Consider the following 19,755-nt stretch of genomic DNA (forward strand, 5'->3'; position numbering starts at 1 on the left):
GACATTTCAAGTCATGAACTTTATTTCATGCCAGAAAACAAACATAGCATCCACATAACAACTGTATATTCTTCATAAAAGAAAGGATAAACACTTCAGAAAAGAGTGAACACATTCATTCCTCGCATTATCAGAGCAACCAAAGCTCAACATACTATCATACTATACATTTACCAATGTTCTACAACAATTACTTACATCTTTCTATCTTTCATTAACTACTGTATACAATCTTTATAGAACTTCTTTCTATTGTCATTATATTGAACAGTTTCTTCTTAATTTCTGTACGCAAAATATAAACTTCTATTTTGTGCGTACTGTACAGATACAGACTGCAAATGTAAAATAATGGCTTTTGAGTTTAATTATTGAGAATTATTTGGTTAATTGTTATCATCCGCTAATGTCTCACTACACTTCAGTGCAGCTTGTTATAACAGCAGTTACAGCTACATGTTCAATAGACAGTCTACAATAAATATCCATCCGTCACAAGTAGGTCCATGTTTCATATTTTTCTAAAGTGCAGGAGTGACACAACGGATAAAAGTTTAGGTGTGGACCATAATCGTTCATTAACTATGTTTTATCTAATGGCTGTCTAACCCATCAAGAAAAAGACGCTTGGTAGCAAAGCTTTGAAGGAGACAACAAAGCACAATACCACAGACAGAACAAGGGGAAATGCAAGTTAACCCTAAAACTTTTTCTGCTTTTGTCTGTGCTGAAGAATGAGTGATAGATAGTGACGATAGGATGGACAGATCAGTTGTCATTCATATGTTTCTATTTCTGTGGCATCACTGACAACATATCTATTCTAAGATGTAGTTTTGATTGAAATAAACTAGCACTGAGAAATAAGAAATCATGCAAATAATTGTTTTTTCAGAGTTTTTTTCTTTTGTGTGTTTCTATTAAATCAGAAGCATGAAATGTGCCAAGACTGTTAAATGAATGTTGGTACAGATCTTGATCACACAATAAAATATTGCATTACCTTGATTCTTCCTCTCCATAGATTTTAGTTAGTTTCACTGTTGACTGGTTTATCCAAGTAGTCTTCTTTTTTTTATATAACCTCTGCGCATAGCTTTGCAAGAACAATCCTGATTATGCCATGAGGAAAAAGTAGATATCAGAGAGTAAAAAGATTAAACGATTATACAATCGCCTCTTCCTCCTGCTTTTATGGTGTTGAACAGCAGCAGCTTTGCTCTGTCAGTTGTTGTTCATAATCCACCAAGAGGCTGTTAAATGAAACAATCATCAAACATCAGTGATTTATGCTCCTTGACATGACAGCAGGAAGAGAAACTAAATATAGACATGTATTTATATTTTTCCTTAAAGGAGGGATGGCTTTCTAAGATTACAATTCATTATCTAATACAGTACATCTCACACATTAGGCCTGCATTAACTGATTTTTTAAACGGTGACATATTATCACCACCACCTAAGTTGTTATGGTGAACTTGTTAGCATGTGTTAGTTTATTTTCCTAATTACATATCCAGCAGATACAAAGCAACATTAGCATTCATTTGTAGTTATGCTTCACCTGATAAAAGCCCAATATTCACTCTGCTATTAGCTCTGCTTTGATCTCCACCAACTCCTGTGAGAAATATCAGTTTCTTTAGCTGCTAAATGCTACGCTACACTCACCAGCTTGTTGCTAATGTTGTCTACCATTTGGTGCTGGGCAGGTAGCACACAGTGGGTTTATCAGAGGGTTTTAGCTGAAATTAGCATCTAGAAATCGCGCTGATGAGAGCTGTGTGAGTGAACAAAAACAGTATGGCTTGGTTTTGTTTTCCCTACAAACTATTCTCCCAGAAAGACTTCAATGAGCTCTTAAATTAATTTAACTTATAATCTTTTGTATCTTGAACCGCTGAAAACCCCTGTTCATTGTGTGAGGCATATGTAATATTTCTCCACAAGGCCATGCTATTTTTCATTTTATTCTCACAGATTTACTAATAATAGCTATCATTAATTCATCAAACGGTCAACTAAATCACACTGGACTAAAATAAAAGCTTTCAACAAATTATTGTTTAAGGGTCTGGTTTCTACCTGGAAGGAGCATGGTGGAGACCATCTCCGGCCCTTCCAGTGAGTCGATAATGCAGCGCTGGAATGTCTTACTGATGGACGACTGCAGGTAGCTGAGAGGGAAGAGGGATGAAAAGGATAAGGCTGCCATTTGCCTCTCAACAAGGCAATTACACTTCAAAGAGAGCCTGTAAGATGTTTGGTTGCTGTGCAAATATTGGTTCAGCAGTGAAATTCACCGAACATGTTTTCTAGTTTAACATGTCATGAAGCCCTTCTGATCCTACCTCATCCAAGAGAGACGGTCCTGCCAAAATTCATACATTATGAAGCATGATCTGTCTGGCAGGTTCTGGACTGAAACGCTAAACAATTTTAAAAAGACAAAGAGAGACAGAGAGAGAAAAACAGGGCAGTGTGGGTTATCTCATAATGTTTGGGAAAATTGAAGCAATATGAAGTGGCTGCATCAAATCACGGCGAGATCCTCAGGCAAACAAAGGCACTGAGGCAGACAAAGGGACATACTGCAGGTTATTCGGCTGGCTGCTGGTGGCATCTGTGTAGATTTTCAGAGCTTGCTGAAACTGCTCCACATCCCTCTCCTTCACAGACATTTGCCTCTGGACCAGAAGTATGTTCTAGAGAGGGAGCAGGCAACAGATCAGGCTACTTTTGGATTGTTTATGATTTCCAGGTATTCAAATATATAAATCAAATATTTAGAGACAAATGGAACACCTCAAAAATTAGCAACAACATATTTACTGTACACACACACACACACACACACACACACACACACACACACACGTTGGACTCACCGAATTATATGTTCCTGCCAGTGTGTCCTCTTTGAGAGGTTCAAGATGTGGGCTCTGAAAATGGGGTTATAAATATTTCAGTTAACACAAATTAGCAGTAGATTCAAGCTGGCTCAAAGGAATCCAGCAAAAGCAAGGCCTCTAGTTACAGTCTGTCACAAAGCATTGGCTTTCTCAAGGAAAGGGATCGCCCTATTCATATTAACCCTTTCATCAGCCTCACTGCAGCCCTAAGAACTGTGTTTACACTATTTTCTTGTCTGCAAAGCCAAGATAAGAAAATGTAATTAATAGTGAGTTAGCAGGCCAGCTTATTATCCATGCAGCACTGATATCTAACCCTCATCTATAATTTCAGATGACTATTTTAAGTTATAATAACTGCAAAATTAAAAATGAAATTAATACCACAGCAGCACCAAAAAGCAATTTTTTTCAGACCAGCAGGAAAATTATTGGTAGCTTTCTATACATTTGAAGAATTTCAAAACATCTGTAACCATCTGTTAGCCCAGAGCACCAATAACAGAATCTGTACAGAACTGATGCATCACCATCTACATATCTGTGTAAAGTATCAGGTTTTCGAACAACCACTGTGTCTCATCGGCTCACTGAAACCCTTTTCTCAGTTTCCAGTTTGAGTGAAGAACAGCATGTTTTCACAGGCTGGCAGACCTTATGCATGGCATTCAGTGTGTGTTGTTCAGTAAAGCTTGTACCATTATGTGGTACCAACATCCACATGAACTTTGTATAAATCACTCCCTCTGACAACATATTGGATCCCATACCGCAGGGAAAACACTGGTTATCTGCAAACGCACCGTAGGGCTCATATACAGTGTGCTTGACATTTCTGTCTGTAGCAGCTGAGTCTCTGCAGTTATACCTAAACTGCACAAAGACCAATTCTCCCTCAGGAGACAAACCTCACCAGTATTGGCTGATGTGGTCCTGCGGCTACCACGTTTTGGATGAAATATGCCAGTGATGCTGCTATTTTTAAAGGCTTAAATTCTTAAGAAAAAGAAAGAGCATTTGAAATTTGTTCAAAGATATGAGAAATTGCTTTTATGATGTGCACAAGTGACGCGATGATGTGGAGGCTGAAGAAGTAGTTTTGAGAATTGTGATCGGAGAAACATACCAAGGCGACTGAGAAAATCTGTTAAGGAATAAATCAACATTTTGGGAGACACACTTTTTATGCTGAGAATTAGATGAAAAGATCGACACCAGCACTCTCATGTCTGTCTGCTGGGTCTGGCTTCACTTTTAGCAGAGTTGGCTTAGCTTAGCATAAAGACTGGAAGCACAAAAACAGATTTTATACAAACCTCACACTCCAGTTTGTCCATGAGCTGCTCCAGTTGGTTGATCTGGGAGCCCCAGTGGTTGTCTGGCTCCACGCTGACCCCTGATCCCAAGAACCACAACATTAGCACAAGCCAAAACAACATTGCATCCACATGGCTGAATACACTTGTTGTAAGTCACTTTGGATAAAAGCTTCAGCTAAATAAATGTAATGTGAGGTGATGATGCATGTTTTGTTTGGATGACCTACTGTGAGTGCACTCCTGAGCCCAATCACTGTAATATACCCTTTTAATTTCCAGTATTTTGTCAAACTTTTGCCATCATCGGATTTACCTCCAGTACCTTAATCACAATGTTCCTGAGACGTACCTGTGGTGAGCATGCCAGAGTAGGGGTCAGTAGGGGACAGACACATGTTCTTCTGAATGCGTCGGCCTGGGCGTTTGGCAGCCCTCTGGATAGGCAGGTCCTCAGGCTTCTTCAGTATCCTCCTCCCTGTACAGCCCTGGTCATGAACAGCCTCCATTGCGCAGTCCAGTGATGACTGAAGGGACTGTAGCTGGGTGGAGGTCTCCCTCAGCAAGAAGCGCGTCACAAACTGACCCAGCACCGATGAACCCTGGTACTCCTGAATGGAAGAATGAGGGTAAAAATGAAGGAAAGGAATCAGCCATGATGTGGGGAAAACAAATTAAATTATCTTGTTTGTATCATTCATTTATTTATTTATTATCTTTCCCTATCTTAACTTTAGTTCAAGAAATGTTTGTGTTTTCTCAGTTGCTATGCTTGACTTGCCTGCCTGTTAATCTTCAGCTCAGGTGTTAATATGAACTGTGAACATGTGGAGAAATAACTGCAAGTCCAGACAGCAACTGATTCTTGGTTCATTTCACACTAAGCTTTTTGAGCAGTAGCTCAAGTTGCTGATTCTCAGATAATCTGCCTCATACCTTATACCCTTAAAACCTTGTATTTAGAGGTTATTTGTTGTTTGTTAGGATTACGTTCTCACTCCCCCTTACGATCTTCTTATTGCAGTTATTTGGTCAGAGGAAACAAGTTAATACAGCACTATTCCCCAAAAAAACAAGGAGTAAATACAAGCCCCATCTACACAGCCTGTTCAAGGCGGGAATCTTGTGCCGTTATTCTGCCTCGCAGTTCTGTATAAAGCATACAAATATAGAGTCAGGGGGAAATTGTTGATTCACTGTTAATCTGGCGGCGGAGGTAGAACAGAGCCAAATTGACTTCTGTCTAAAATGGGGGCGCCACTACGACAGGATACACTAGAGGTTGATGCTGTTGTGCTACACTTCATGCCTCTTTTGCTTTATTGGATTATATAAAAAAGCAACGCTGGCATAATTATAAGTCTTCTTTTTGTCAGTACTGCGGGATCTCTGTGATTTTGTCACTGTGTAGATTACCCTGAATGAATGAATGCAAAACACACAAGGGGATATTGGTGAAGTCCAAGAACTGGAAAGTGATATTAAGATAATGTATGGATGTCTGGTGCCAGAGACCTTTCTGAGATGTTTCAGGGCTGTGGCTGCTGCTTCTATGCCAGCTACATTTCTGTGGACAATGAACCCTCCTCAGCACTGTGGTGTAACAAAATAGAGTTCAGAAAGAAATGACAGGGAGACATTTTTTTTTACAAATGACCACTGAGCTCAATAGAATCCTTGTTTCTATGTGCTCCGTTTTCTCTGCAACAGATCCGCTGCACTACATGAGAATTTCTCCTCCCTTTCTTTTTGAGACAGAAGAGCTGCAACACCACAGAAGATGTTTTCTCTTTATGTCTGGGCAACACAACAGCACACAAGAGAGGATATATTTGAGTCTGATGAATTCATAATATTACTGTTTGTTTTTCCAGGCTTCGTGTACTACATTTTCCCCATCTTTTACCTAAAGCTATATGGGAGTCTTGGTGGCCATTTAGCACTGCTACAGGACCAGTTTTATTTTTTGTTTAGCAGCAAGAACTAAGGGCTACAACAGCATCTGCTCTTCACGGCAAAGAAAGCTTTTGATAGCAACATGAAAAATGCATGAGCTGTAGGAAGGCAAGGTTGATATAGAGAAGAGGAAATAGAAATAGATGTACAGAGAAAGGAGATAGAACAGAGAGAAAGAGAAGTGTGTGTCTGAGCGAATAAAAGACTCAAATTAAGAAAAAGAGGGAAGGAAACTGAAAGAGAAGGAGAATGTTGGAATATAGAAGCTGGCTGTGTGTTTGTAGTGCAGTCATGTGGAGGACATCTGCGTCAGATCAGTTGGACAGCTGGGGGGTTTGTCAGCCCTAGTTACTGTCACCTACGCTTTACTATTGCCCTATCTTCTTTCTCTTACTATTATCAGTGACAGCCACTCTCTGCACTGCAGTGAAAATAAGTTGCTGCATACCACAGGAAACAACCTCATTATACTGTAATCTATTCACAATCCACACCTGATTATCTTCCCCTGCCAAATACAAATAAATATTCACCAGTTGGCTTAACGTGGAAGTTTATGTGAGATCGATAAAGAGTTTTGAAGGAAAGTGTGTTTAGTGGATAAACACACGTGTTTCATTTTAATCTGAATTCATGATGGGAAAGCAACACACGAACATAGTGAGAACCAAAGTTGTTTTGTTAGATAGAGCAACCAGAAAAATCCCATCCCATGAGGAGCTTATTATGGAAGGATTAAAGGTGCAATGTACAAGAATAGAAAGAGATTTAAGAGTTTAAAACATTCAAAAATGAACCAACATTATCAACAGAATGTGAAGAACATTTCTGGTGTTGTGTCGAAGACATCTATGCATTGTGTTGCAGAGATATCTACTGAAGTTAGCGCGCTAGCAGCTAGTCCCAGCCATAATGTCTACCACAAGAGGCAATAGTCAGATAGCATAGATCAGGCCTCCTCCTGTAATTTCAGCAGGGAGATGTGTGCAAGCATTACGCAACTATGTTACACAAGCTCTCTTAGCTTTTTTAGTCTAAGAAAAAACAAAGTAAATACTCAAAATGTTAGGAAATTAAATATTCTTACACCTATTTTCCTTTCCAAACAAAAAAATCCAGCCATACACCTTCAAAGTTCTTTCTTTCACCAAACTAATTGCCTTGTTAACTCATCTTAAAACACACTTCATTCAAACTTGAATGATAAAAAATAAAACTCTGTTAGTCTTGGTTAAATCTAACTTGGAAAGTCTTTCCACTGTTACAATAATCACCAAATCTGGTTTGTTCGAAATAAACCAAAGTTGTACAAACTTGGTGAAAACATGTTATTGATTCTACTGGCTACTGGTTTTAAAAAGAGAAAAAATACTTAATGTGACGTCTAATAATGGCCAATCCAATGCAATCAGTGCTATCATGTGAAGATTTCAAATCCACAAGTTAATAGAGTATGTTGTCAGAGGTAGCCTAATCTTGTTCCCACGTGGAGGTGATTTATGTTTGATTGTGCATATTAAAGCATTACTGTGTTTCTGCACATTATTGAACCTGTTGTAATTGAAAAAAAACTGCTGGTTCCAGCTTCTCAAAGGGGAGTATTATTTTTGCTTTTTTATACCTTAGTTGATTATCTCTGGGTTTTATTAGCCACACTAGCAGCACACACACCTTCACATTTTATAGTTCACATATGTGGTTTTGCTCTCCAGGTGCTCAGGCTTCCACCATCCAAAGACATGAAGGCTAGGTTAATTGGTGTCTCTAAAATTGTCCTTAGGTGTGAATGTGAGTGTGAGTGGTTGTCTGTCTGTGTGGCCCTGCAATGGACTGGCGACCTGTCCAGGGTGCACCCCGCCTTTCGCCCGATGTCAGCTGGGATTGGCTCCAGCCCCCCGCAATCCTGTACGCAGGATAAGCGGTTGACAATGGATGGATGGATGGATGGATATGTGGTTTTAAGCAAAATGTCTTGACAACTGTTGGATGGATTGCCATGACATTTGGTTCAGACGTTCATGTGGATGAATTTCAATAACTTTGGTGACCTATTATTTTTACCTCTAGTGCCTCAGGTCAAAATTAATATGCCCAACAGAAAACTAACTAAACTAACTTCCCAGTTTAGCTGTACTTTCTGTTTAGTGCTAATTGGCTAAATTAACAACTAATCAAAGATGATAATCATGGTGTACATGCTAAACATGCTCGTTAACAATGCCATTGTTAGCATGTCAGCATCTTGACATTTAGCATGTAGCTCATAGCACTGCAGAGCCGCTAGCAGAGCTGTAATCTGGGATCTGGAAAATTGTGTATTGTTCACTATTTTCTAACATTTTATACACTATGCAGTTAATTAACTAGGAGAAAAAAGGCAACAGATTAATAATGAATGTGTCAGCTCTATAACCTCCGTAGTAACCAATAGCCTATCTCTAATACCAGCACCATATTGTGAAATAAGTTTAAATTTTCAAAAAAGCCCAGAATGATGTGTTCACATAAATTGCTTTACTTCCTCTTTACTGGTTGCCCAAATGATTTACAAAGACAAACAGCTCCTCTTATCAACAGGCTGACATCAACTGTTGTGAGAGGAGGCCATTTTTAAAAGCACGGCTCATCTTGTAGGTTCTGTGAGCTCATGTTTGAAAATGTATCGTCAGTGAGGAGAGGCAGAGCATATAGCAGCCAAAGTCAGTCTTGCCAGGAGGTTTTCTTTTCTTCTGTATTGCCACGGCAGCACAGTGATCTGAGAGGGTTTTAAACTGACTGCTGAGGCACTAACAAAAAAGCCTGTCTAACTCTTGTTTTGGTTTGATCTGATCCACAAAACTACCCTGTAATGTTTTATTGCTGGAAATGTGTAAAGTCTAAGGATGCAATTATGACCTTTGGTGATTCCATAACTCCAACCATTTCATAAGTTCCCTCAAGTGTAGGCCTGTTGTATTGAGAGCCACACGGCAGTGTTGGGAAATACAAAAACCCCTTTGACGAGTTCCCACAATAATCCATGTCAAATTAAGCGTATTCAGAGCTGGGATGCTTATTCAGGTTCATAGGAAGATAAGAATGGCCCCTCCATCATCACCCACCTCTTTAGTTTTGTCCATGGCCTTCAAAATGGCCACATTCAGCTTTTCCAGAGCAGACAGGACATTGACATATTCTCCCAGATGTGGAGTGAAGTACTCTGGAGGAGAAGAAGATTTGTTAAGCACTTTCACCACGCTTTGTGTCTGATCAGCACACTGATCAGTGCTGTTTTCTGCAAGAAGGACATAAATCAATACGATACTGGTGGCATTAATTATAATTGAAGTCGGTTGGCCACCAATTGCTGAGTCACTGAGACTAAAGGCATGTTTGTGTTTGAGCTGTTGTCATTAGACAGCTTTAGTCAACAAGCAACAGCAAAAATCATGCAACCATAGGTTTTTGTGTGATCATATGTACTACGTAAGTTTTGATTGTGATTTTAGTAGCAAAATAAATCAACAATGACACATAATTACCTGAGAGTTTGTCTATCTCCAGGTTGCTGTGAGGCAATGGGAAGAAGACAAAAAGAGACAATTTAGGAGCTGTCACTGGGAATCCTGAGAAATATTTTATATATTGTCAATGCACTTTAACGAGTCTAGTCTTTTTGTCATTGTAACCATGCTAGCAGCTCTAGGGATGTCAATTTGTCGGTCTGTCTATCGGTTGGTCCATCACTTTGATCCAGACTACTGGATGGTTTGCCATGAAAAGTTGTACAGACATTCATGGTCCCCAGAAGACTATCTTTGGTGATCCCCACAGTGGGCGCGGGAGGGTTTCAGGTGAGGCATAGAGAGAGAGAGAGACATGACACTTGATGTTCTACAGGAAGTTATTGCATTTGACCTGTTAACCAACACGGTCAGCTGGAGCTGCAAAACAGGGTGTGACACAAAGCCCATGGAGGCAATTAACAGACTTAAAAAAGCCATAAATAAACATCTGCTTAGAAATCATAGGAAACAACGCTCCTCATATTTTACCACTTGCCTGGGAATAATTACATCTTTAATTTTTTTCTATCCAATCAAAGTAATACAGTTACATATGTGCACCTAAATCTGAAACCACTTTTACAGCACCCAAGTATAGTACAGTGTAATGTACAGTGTTAATTGTAAAGTACTGTGATGTATAGCAACTGATTTTACACTGGCATGGTATGGCAAAAGGTCTTGAACATACAATTTGTGAGCTTTAGATATTTGTGGTGTTTTAATTTGATTATTTTACCATCAACATTAACTTTAAATATCTCAATTAGTGCAAAACTAGCATGTTTAATTGTTTGTATTGCAAGCTTTATTGTTTATTGGGGTGTAGTTAAAGCTATAACACCTGAGATGTCATTCTTCATTGTGATTGACTTCAGTGATACACAGTGATATCTCATTTCTATTTCATCATTGTTGTGGCCACGAACACAGCAAAATATGGGTATATTTTTTGTCATATTACCAAACGTTTTTTATTCCAACAAATGTTTTTCAAGTTTAGTTGTAAGCACAGGCAAATGTTTACATATTTCACAATCTTATTTGTACTCATGAGTGCGCAAACAGAGTGCTGCAAACTCAGGGGCGAGCTTTCACGCCAGAATTGAGGCTCTCAGTGGAATATTGACATAATCTTTATTGAAGTGAGGCACTGACATCTCCCTGCCAGGCAGCATGGGAGCAGGAGGCTACAGATGGCAGCGGAGTTGGAGGACGTCCAAAAGGAAAATGAGCTTACTCTGTCTGCTGCCTATCGATGGAGTTATACAGCTCCTGCATCTGTTCTTCAGTGAGGATACCATCAGTAAAGTATGACTGGAACTCCTCCAAGGACAGCTTCCCGTCGTCTGAAAGGAGACAACCCATGAAAATTAGACTGCACTGAAGCCTGAGAGGTTTTATCACCTTAAAGGATTATTTCAGTATTTTTAAACATGGGCCCCATTTTCACATATTTTGGTGTTGAAATGACTAGTAGGTACAAAAAGTTTTGCAATCCATGTTATTTTCCCAAAATATGGGAAAATAGGGCCCAGGTTTAAAAATACTGAAATAATCCTTTAATAAAGAGTTGCTTTTATTCCTCACTGCAGAAACCTGAGACTGCAAAATTATTTACCTACTGTCCTGATTTCTGTTACAGTTCATTCATCCTATTAAAAGTTTGCAACAATCACATAAACATTGTTTTCACATCCACCAATTCGATGTAAGTGTGTAGTTAATGGCAGATCAGAGGATAAACAGTGTCTGCCACTGATTAGCAGCATCTTGGGCTGAGGAAATTGGGAGCAAGGATTGAGGGCTAGTTTGAGTAGTCAGAGCACAGCTCAATAGCGATCAAACTTCAGGCGATAATGAGATCTCGCCTCCATCTCGCCAGCTTTTCTCTGTAAGCAGTGAAACCCTTTGAGACCTGGCTCTGAGATCCCCGCCAGGCAACGGAGCTCCGACTGAAAGGCCCGAGCCAACAGTAAATCATATCATCTGTTAGTTTGTAAGAACAATTTTGACTTCTTGCCAGCTTACACAGTGGATGGCTCTGGACATGACGCATTTGCAGCAAAGGCTTGTTAGTGACTTTACACATTTCCAGAAGAGATTTGCTTCTGATCTCGGCAAGTTGTACGCTGTGTTTACTACAAGTAACATTAAAGTGAAGTGTTTTTACATTGTTCTGCTGTTGTCGTTAACATAGGGATCATATCCTTAAGATGGAAATATGTGCGTTTACTTCATTTAACATGTGTTGTGGCCTGGATAAACTGAACCTCAGATGGAGGATGAAGCTATTAGAGAAGGCAGTATCATAACTCCTTTTTCAAACTACCCTGTAAATTTCTTCTTTCCACATGATGTAGGAGTAAACACGATCTGTTGCACATCTGAGTCATTCTCCAGCCTTCTCCAGAAGAACTGCTTTGGTGCAGATTCACACCCAATTAGAAACCCGAATACAACTTAGAGTGCAGCTCAGGTGGCATAGTATGCAAGTGTTCACAGTTTCTCAGAGAGCAGAGCTGCAGTGGTAGAATGGCTGAGCCTCTCGCTATACACAGTGTTTGTCTCACAAGCTAAAGGACAGTAATCTATCCAGCATGTGCTTTGCCTGGAGGAGTTATGATTTTTTCCAAATTTAATCACTTAATGATTGATAATAATTTGTGCAGAAGTGAGCTTTGAGGGCATTTCATAACAATTAGTATCGCAAGGATTAGTCAGTTAATTGATTAGTGAGACTGTGTTTCTGTACCATGTATGTTTTCTGCCCAACCTTCCACCATTTCCGGTTTCTGGTGTATTTTGAGATTAATTTGTTAGTCCCTTCCCCTAGGCTACTGTCCTCCAGGTAATGAATTTAACAGTTTCATGCCACATGGAACCCTGACAGGCTAAGGGTTGTGTACAAGCTGTCATGTCAAGCCCATCTAACTCATCCAACTCCTGCCACTGTGTATTGACAACTGCACCAGTACAACACTTCTTACCAGCAGCGCTAGGCTGTCCCAAACTGAACAAAACGACAGCATTACAGGTTGTTTGGTCAAACACTTCAAAATGACTTGTGTTATGGTTTTATTAAAGTAGAAGTAGAGCGATGCTTTCATAGCAAGGGCAAAGGTTTGCATATAGGTAGGGACATGTACCTACCAATATTTTGGGAGTACAGAATTGTCCCTACCAATATGTTTGCAAACTCATTCGCATTATATTTGGAGTGATAGTCGCAGATAATTCCGATGTGCCCTCCCAGAGGTTATGTCAAATTAAAAAGCTGTTCCTACGCGCCTCCCCCTGCTGATTTTGACAGGGAATCGTTCATAAAAGATATTTAGTGCTCTGCTAGTGCCACATTCTTATGTGAGTGCTCTGATTAATACATCGATTCTTTGATTATTGTTTTTATCTTTTTATTTTAGCAGCCTTAGGGCTCGTGTCCATATAGCATTTTTCTCTCTCACAGCACAAGCGCTTCACCCCAGGGCTTTCTCTGCCAGAGAAAAACACTTTATGAACACACACTCTTATGTTGTTGTTATCTGGGGGGGTTAGGGTGTTGTTGTGTCCTTACCAATGTCGAAACTAAACCTACGCCCTTTTTTTTAAATAGCATATAGCATAGCATACAATAATAGCAACCGGTTTTGTCATTTATGTTGGAGGATTTCTTGGATTAGTTTAGTTTAGATTACCATCAGCAAAAATTGCTTAATCATCAAGCTATTATAGCAAACAGTTGATGCCTCAAGGTTCTTAAATGTGAGGATATTCTGCCTTTTTTTTGTTTTATATGATTTAAAAAAAAACTGTTTCAAATGTGCAGCTTTTGCAGCAATTGATGCAGAGGCTTTGTGATTAACAACTGTCAATACAACACCTCTGCAGGGAAAAAGATGGATGATAAATCAGTAACTCCTGTTAGAAGTGAGGCAGCTTACTAGCTTTAATAGTTTGACTTCACATTGATTGAAATTCCAGCTCTAACTGTGACCTAAATGAAAATCTCTCTCTGAAGCTTCTTTGAGGCAATCCTAAAGCTAAAAGTGCTACAAACCAAAGAAGCACCAATAATTCATAAGGCCCACCAGTGCAATAGAGGAGAATATCAGAGATAAGAATAGACTGGAGAGAAAAAATAGATAGTAAATAACTCACTTTACAGAGAATACAAGAATTTCCACTTACTATATTGTCTTATAGTTATTTGTAATATTGTGCAGTATATTAAGTTTAAAAACACTTTGCACTTTCTGTACATCCAAATTCAAGAAATAGTCAATGGATAAATGACAGCTGAATATTTGCTTTTCACAAACTGCTGATAATGTTACTCTTTTGCATCCAGGGCTTTGGCACTTTTGTACATCGTTGCATCCTGTGAGGATTCTGCTGTAGTCTGCAGTCCTCTCTGTTACAGCACTGAACACAGCAATAATTTAAAAATTGCAAGTGAAGTATAGGAGGTGGAAACCTCACAGTGATCCTTACTATCTGACTGTTTAGAGTGAAAAGTTAAAACTATATTATGCACCTTAATGGAAACTGTTTTCCAACAATCAGAAATAAAAACTCATGAAAATAAAAAAGGTAAAACAATACAGGCAGAAAAACATTCTAACTATGTTAGAAAACTAGTGTGGTGTATGAAACCAATCATCATTTTTCAGCTTGTAATAACAGCTCAGCTCAGATGATGACACTTGTGTGTTTGATGTGAAAGTCTCCTGAAGGCAAATCTTATCACACTTCACAAAATGCACCACTTTTCCACAAGAGTTAATTTATTTTTAAAGACTTTATCTAATGGCTGTGTTTGTTAATGGTTTTGGTTGGATCCGAATATCACTGATTACACTTTCAGCTTCATTGTTACATTGTCCTTGTTTACTCTCTCTTTATCTCTGAGCTCAGTGTGCAGCAACGTGAAACTAATCAGCACAAAGCTGGTGAGTAAAAGCACTCAGTATCTACTTAATATTCTTGCATTCATACAATGTTTTTTTTTTGCTTTTAAAAAGTATAATTCCTCATTACAATAGCATGGAGGAATGTGAGTGTAGTGGGTTGGCAGCCAGCCCTCATTAAGTGGTAAATCCGCAGTGCTCAAGGCGTATCATGGCAGCCCACTCAGTGCTGATTGGTAGGAGGCACTTTCCTCTCGGGTGCACAACTCAGTGAGTTCATGAAGACGGGAAGCAAGCAGAGCTGCAAATTGAAGATAACTACCACAAACATGCGACAGAGTTCTTTTCTCTCACTTTATCTTTCTACAGTGAAAAATAAATACTTTGTGCGAGTGCGGGAGGACGGCGAGTAGAAAGAAATAAAACAAGGAGCAGACTTGAAGCTTACAGAAATGCATGTAATGGAAATACTTATTGAAATGGAGTCAACATCTATTTCCATTTAAACGTCACACCTCTGTTGTGTTTATTAGCTGCTATGTTTTTTTTTTTGATTCACAAATCCACCCGCCCTTTCCTTCTACCTTGTACAGTTTCTTCACAACAGCCGCGAAGAAAAAAAAAGCATCTTCTAAGTGATATTTCATTATTCACAAACTGAGGATTTTTCCTGTATTTAAGTATCTCCACACGAGCTGTGAGGCACCCCAGAGAACCACTGCTCATAGCACCACATGTTGCATCATTAATCCTGCTCTTATGTAACACATTCACTATCCTCCTGAGCAATCTGATCAGAGTTCGGAGATACTCTACATGCATTAATCACTTCCCCCTTTTGCATTTTACATTCCATTAAATGGAGATACAGTGCATGGATAAAAAATTAAGAGCAAAAACATTTTCCTGTTTGGCAGCATTGTTTTTTCATGCAAAGCAAATGATTTCCTTTAATGTGAAGAGGGGATTTAAATGTAACACTGTATCACATTAATCAAATGTAACAGTGACATGTTTAGGGGGAATATATTAAAATCACATTAGACTATACTGAATTTGTACCTTTTTTAATTTAATTGTTAAAAATGTATTTTCTACCGAGTCAAGTGCCAGCCGAGGCCACAAATTAATGTGTAGCAAGATATTTGGGCTACAATTATGTTGCCGTCTCACTGAGGAAATATCACTGGATATCGCTGAGATGAGCATTGTGTGGTGAGCAGCTGCATCAAAGGAGTTCATCTTCTCAAATCCAATCACATCACAAAAAGATGCAGCTGCACCTGACCCTGGATATTTATATCCTTTCTACCTGGGTCTCTCAAGGATGGCAGTAAACCAAAAAACTCCAACAGTGTCACATAAATCCCCTCTGAGCCAAAACAGGCCGCCTGTCTATACAGAGGCATCAAAGTTGTGCCTTTTTCTTTCACTGGCCTATCTCTTTTTTTGTGTGAAAACGCCTTCAAAGAAATTTTTAATTGAGTTTTAACTAGCCAAATAATCAAATTAGCTGCATATTTTACTTACCATTTTTGTCTGCCCGGCGGAATATCTGTAATAAGGGAGAAGATCATGTCACAGTTTTTAGGCACAAAAACACATGACAAAAAACAGTGGAAAAAATTAAAAACACACAACACAACAATATTTTTTTAAGCACACGAAGTACAGTGTCTTCATGCAGTAACAATCTATTTACACGTGGAGCTATAATCTGAGATAAAATGCAAATACTTTTGCCTATTGGAGAAGCAGTGTTGCAAGCCAGTCTCCACAAATCCGAGGCAACAGCTGTTTTTTCCCCCTATTTCTTTATGAGGCAGCGCAATTTCCACATTTCAATAACGAAAGCGACATGAGACATTTCAGGAAATGAAATGCTGACATTTATTTTCACCCGGCAGGAGCTTTGGAATGATTGCTTTTATGTTCTTCCTCTCCCCGGGCATTGAGAACGATCCATGCTGCTGTAAGATATTTCCCCGGTTTTGTGCAAAACAGCAAGCAGGAAGTGACAAGTCCTTTCTATTCATTAACATATTCTGTGACAACAACGATAAATTCTTCATTAATGTCTGTATCCTCTTCACTGTGTAATACCAAATCTGTGAGTCAGATCTGTTTGTGGTGTGTGAGGTGTTGCATGTGAGATCTGAGTAGAACCTCTTTCATTTCAGAAAGAGGTGGAGGGGGGAGGTCTGCTCAATAAACCTGTGCGGACCAATAGAGTCCAGTGGCTGGTCGATTAACTGTATTATTGGAGCGGAGCGGTGCACTCACATCCAGCTGTCACCTCTTGACACTGACCTCTACTGAGCCTCACAGAAATCTATGCAAGAAACAATGGAACTGAACATTTCTATAGGATTAGAAATATTGCACTGAATATCTCAGGAACCTGGAAAACATTCTGTCTTTATGGCCCAATACAGAGTGCACTTAAGCATTTTCGAACAAAAGCTGTACGGTTTTCACTCCTGTCTTGTATAAATGTGTTTTAGCAGATTCTTGAAAAGTGATTGCATTGATCACCCAAGTCTGCTTTAATTAATTTAAATCTTACACTATCACTGTATGGTAATGCAGTTGTCGTGATGTTCACTATGATAGATTGCAAAACTGAAGGTAGATTCACGAATCCGCTAAAGGACTTTGACACGATACGGAAATGAAGGGAAACCAGAGGCTGTCAGGGACGGGAGAGCCAGACCAGTTTTAGATTGTTGAGGCTGTTGAATACCAACACTGACTAAAAGCAGTAAAAGATTGTCAGATAAGTCAAAAATACAATTGAATACTGTCCGTCAATAAATAATATAGTTAGTACCAAGGAAAAGTATAAAACAGCATATTACAAAATTATTTACAAATGTTGTATTCTTGACTTGTCTGATCATTTTTGTCAGTTTTTAGATACATAAAGAATTAAATGTATTACTAATATCTATTTGTAATTTTCCTGTCAATGTGAAGTAAGGTACAGGACAGCTTTTCAATCCATTATTTAAGTCAACGGATTGAACTCCAACCAAAAACGCCTATTCAAAACATAATTTAGCATTTCTGCAGTGTCCTCTTGCTTATTGGCTGAACCCAAAACCAATTTGAATATCTGGGAAACTATTTGAGAGCAATAAACATTGGCTGTAGAGAAACCTGAGGAGGAGATTTACTGGCCCTTATTCCTCCTTTGTGCCGTCAAGTGGGAGGTTGGTGGAGTCGATAGACCTGCTGTCATCCCACAGAGCCAATGACGATCTTCTAAAAGCAGTATTAGCTGCATGGATGCTGCGCGGTTGTAATTTCGATCTCAGCCAGTCCCTTGGGCCTGTTAATATGTCACACTGGGTCTTATCTGGACACAATAAAACTACAGCAGGGATGAGTAACTGGCATTCTCAGAACATCCATACAGCATACCAGCTGTGTATGAGAGGCACACCGCTGCTTCCCAGCAGCCTCTGAAGCAAATTATTATCTCAGAAAAAGAGCACCAAAACACTTCTCAGGGATGTGAAAGCCTTCACGCAACGGTGAGTCTGTTAAATCAACAATGAGTGCTTCAACCTGCCTAATTTTATAAATACACATTTTTGAGATGAAAAATAAACCGCACATAAAGCTTCCTCAAGTTTAAGTGAGCTGTATTGAGTCCGTGTGGAGGAAGAAAAGCACAAATGAGGCTCATTTTTCTGTGAAATATTGCAGATAATAACAAAATCAGTGGAGGTCAAGTTGGATTAGTGGATTTCCAGTCTTAATTTATGCAGCTATTAAAGAATAAATGACCGCCCTTTAGCCACTGTAATATGTTAAATGTGGAAACACCAGTTTGGAGGTTATGCATTGTTGGGCTGGAGAGAAATGCTAACTGCATTTAAACCAAATGCGTATTTGCTGCAGTCAGATGTTCCCCTCACTGGCCAATAATCTGCACCGAGGAAACTGGAGGATTGTCTTTACAGCCAGCTGTCAGTGAGTCTATTGCTGGGAAATGATTCTGTCTTGTATTTTTTGGTGTTTTCTGAGTGTCCTCAGTAAACCAGATTAAAGGCTTTAAACATACAGCATTTAGTTTTAAAATATAATACTGCATGTACACAGTTGTCTTTTATATGGAGGGATCACTTGCATTTTTTTTCATTCTGTACCAAAAAGAAGAATAACAGGCAGCTGAGGGAGAGAACATTTCTGTGCATGTAAATCCAGCCCTCTGTCAAATGTGCAAGCAATATCCTGATTACATCATTCAAATTTTAACATTTTTCTATTTTTATGTTTCTTTTTCGAGCTGTGTGAAGGGAAAGCTGCTCATAAAAAATGCATACCATATCATGTTTAATATAGACACCATGCATGTTTCATCTAGGGTAAAAGCAATGACAAGACACTCATTATCAGGTGAAAATAAAAGCTGGAAAACAACCACATTAAAACAACTGCATTGTAAAGTTTAAAAGGTGAGATGAATCCAAACATTTGTGTGTCAGATGACTGTGTTGGAGCATCTCCTTTGTTATTCACGCGCTAATAAGCATGCACTCACCTCTCTTACACAATAGGATTGCTGCATGTCGAGCACATGTGAATGGGAGGCTGACAAGCCATTAGCTCAATATGAACCATTCATAAAGAGCAGAAATGGATTACTCATAAGTGTACCTTTGTAAGATGACCCTCCAAAGAGGTGGATGTGAGCAAATCATTTCTAAATATAGACACAATCATGCACACAGCTAATCATAAGTGTTTCTAAAAGATGTAATAATAAGATATGCATTTTGAAGCTATAACACCACCTAAACATAACAACACCAGTGTATAGCCTACTTACATCCTGAACAAGAGAGATGCCTTGATTGTGGTTGCGGTCAAGCTCCTGCTGCTTTCTCAAGTGCTCGTGCTTGGCAGACTGCAGACACATGGTGATCATCTCTGTACAGGCCAGCATCTTGCCGATCTCGATGCGATTTCTGACCTTTTCTTTCAAAACACAAGATTGTCCTGTCCCTGCGGTTTATTTTGTTTATGTATGCGGGAGCTGTTGTCCTTGTCAGGGTGGACGGCGGATGATGATGTCGGTCCTGTGATCCAGTCAGGGGGAGATGGACTC

The 19,755-nt window shown here is 39.2% G+C and overlaps 1 protein-coding gene across 1 annotated transcript; it reads right to left on the reverse strand.

The window, feature by feature from the left end:
* Positions 1 to 19,753, reverse strand: LOC123975323 (N-terminal EF-hand calcium-binding protein 1-like). Its single transcript, XM_046056725.1, has 12 exons — positions 19,477 to 19,753; positions 16,170 to 16,194; positions 10,973 to 11,081; positions 9,709 to 9,734; positions 9,289 to 9,386; positions 4,584 to 4,842; positions 4,232 to 4,311; positions 2,892 to 2,945; positions 2,596 to 2,708; positions 2,355 to 2,432; positions 2,089 to 2,180; positions 1 to 1,253 (listed from the first exon to the last, which is right to left on the reverse strand). Exons 1-12 carry the CDS (start codon positions 19,591 to 19,593, stop codon positions 1,225 to 1,227), a joined length of 1,080 nt encoding a protein of 359 aa, XP_045912681.1. The 5' UTR covers positions 19,594 to 19,753; the 3' UTR covers positions 1 to 1,224.
* Between the last annotated feature and the right edge of the window lie 2 nt (positions 19,754 to 19,755).

Source organism: Micropterus dolomieu, linkage group LG08, assembly GCF_021292245.1.
Source record: "Micropterus dolomieu isolate WLL.071019.BEF.003 ecotype Adirondacks linkage group LG08, ASM2129224v1, whole genome shotgun sequence".
Taxonomy (NCBI): domain Eukaryota; kingdom Metazoa; phylum Chordata; class Actinopteri; order Centrarchiformes; family Centrarchidae; genus Micropterus; species Micropterus dolomieu.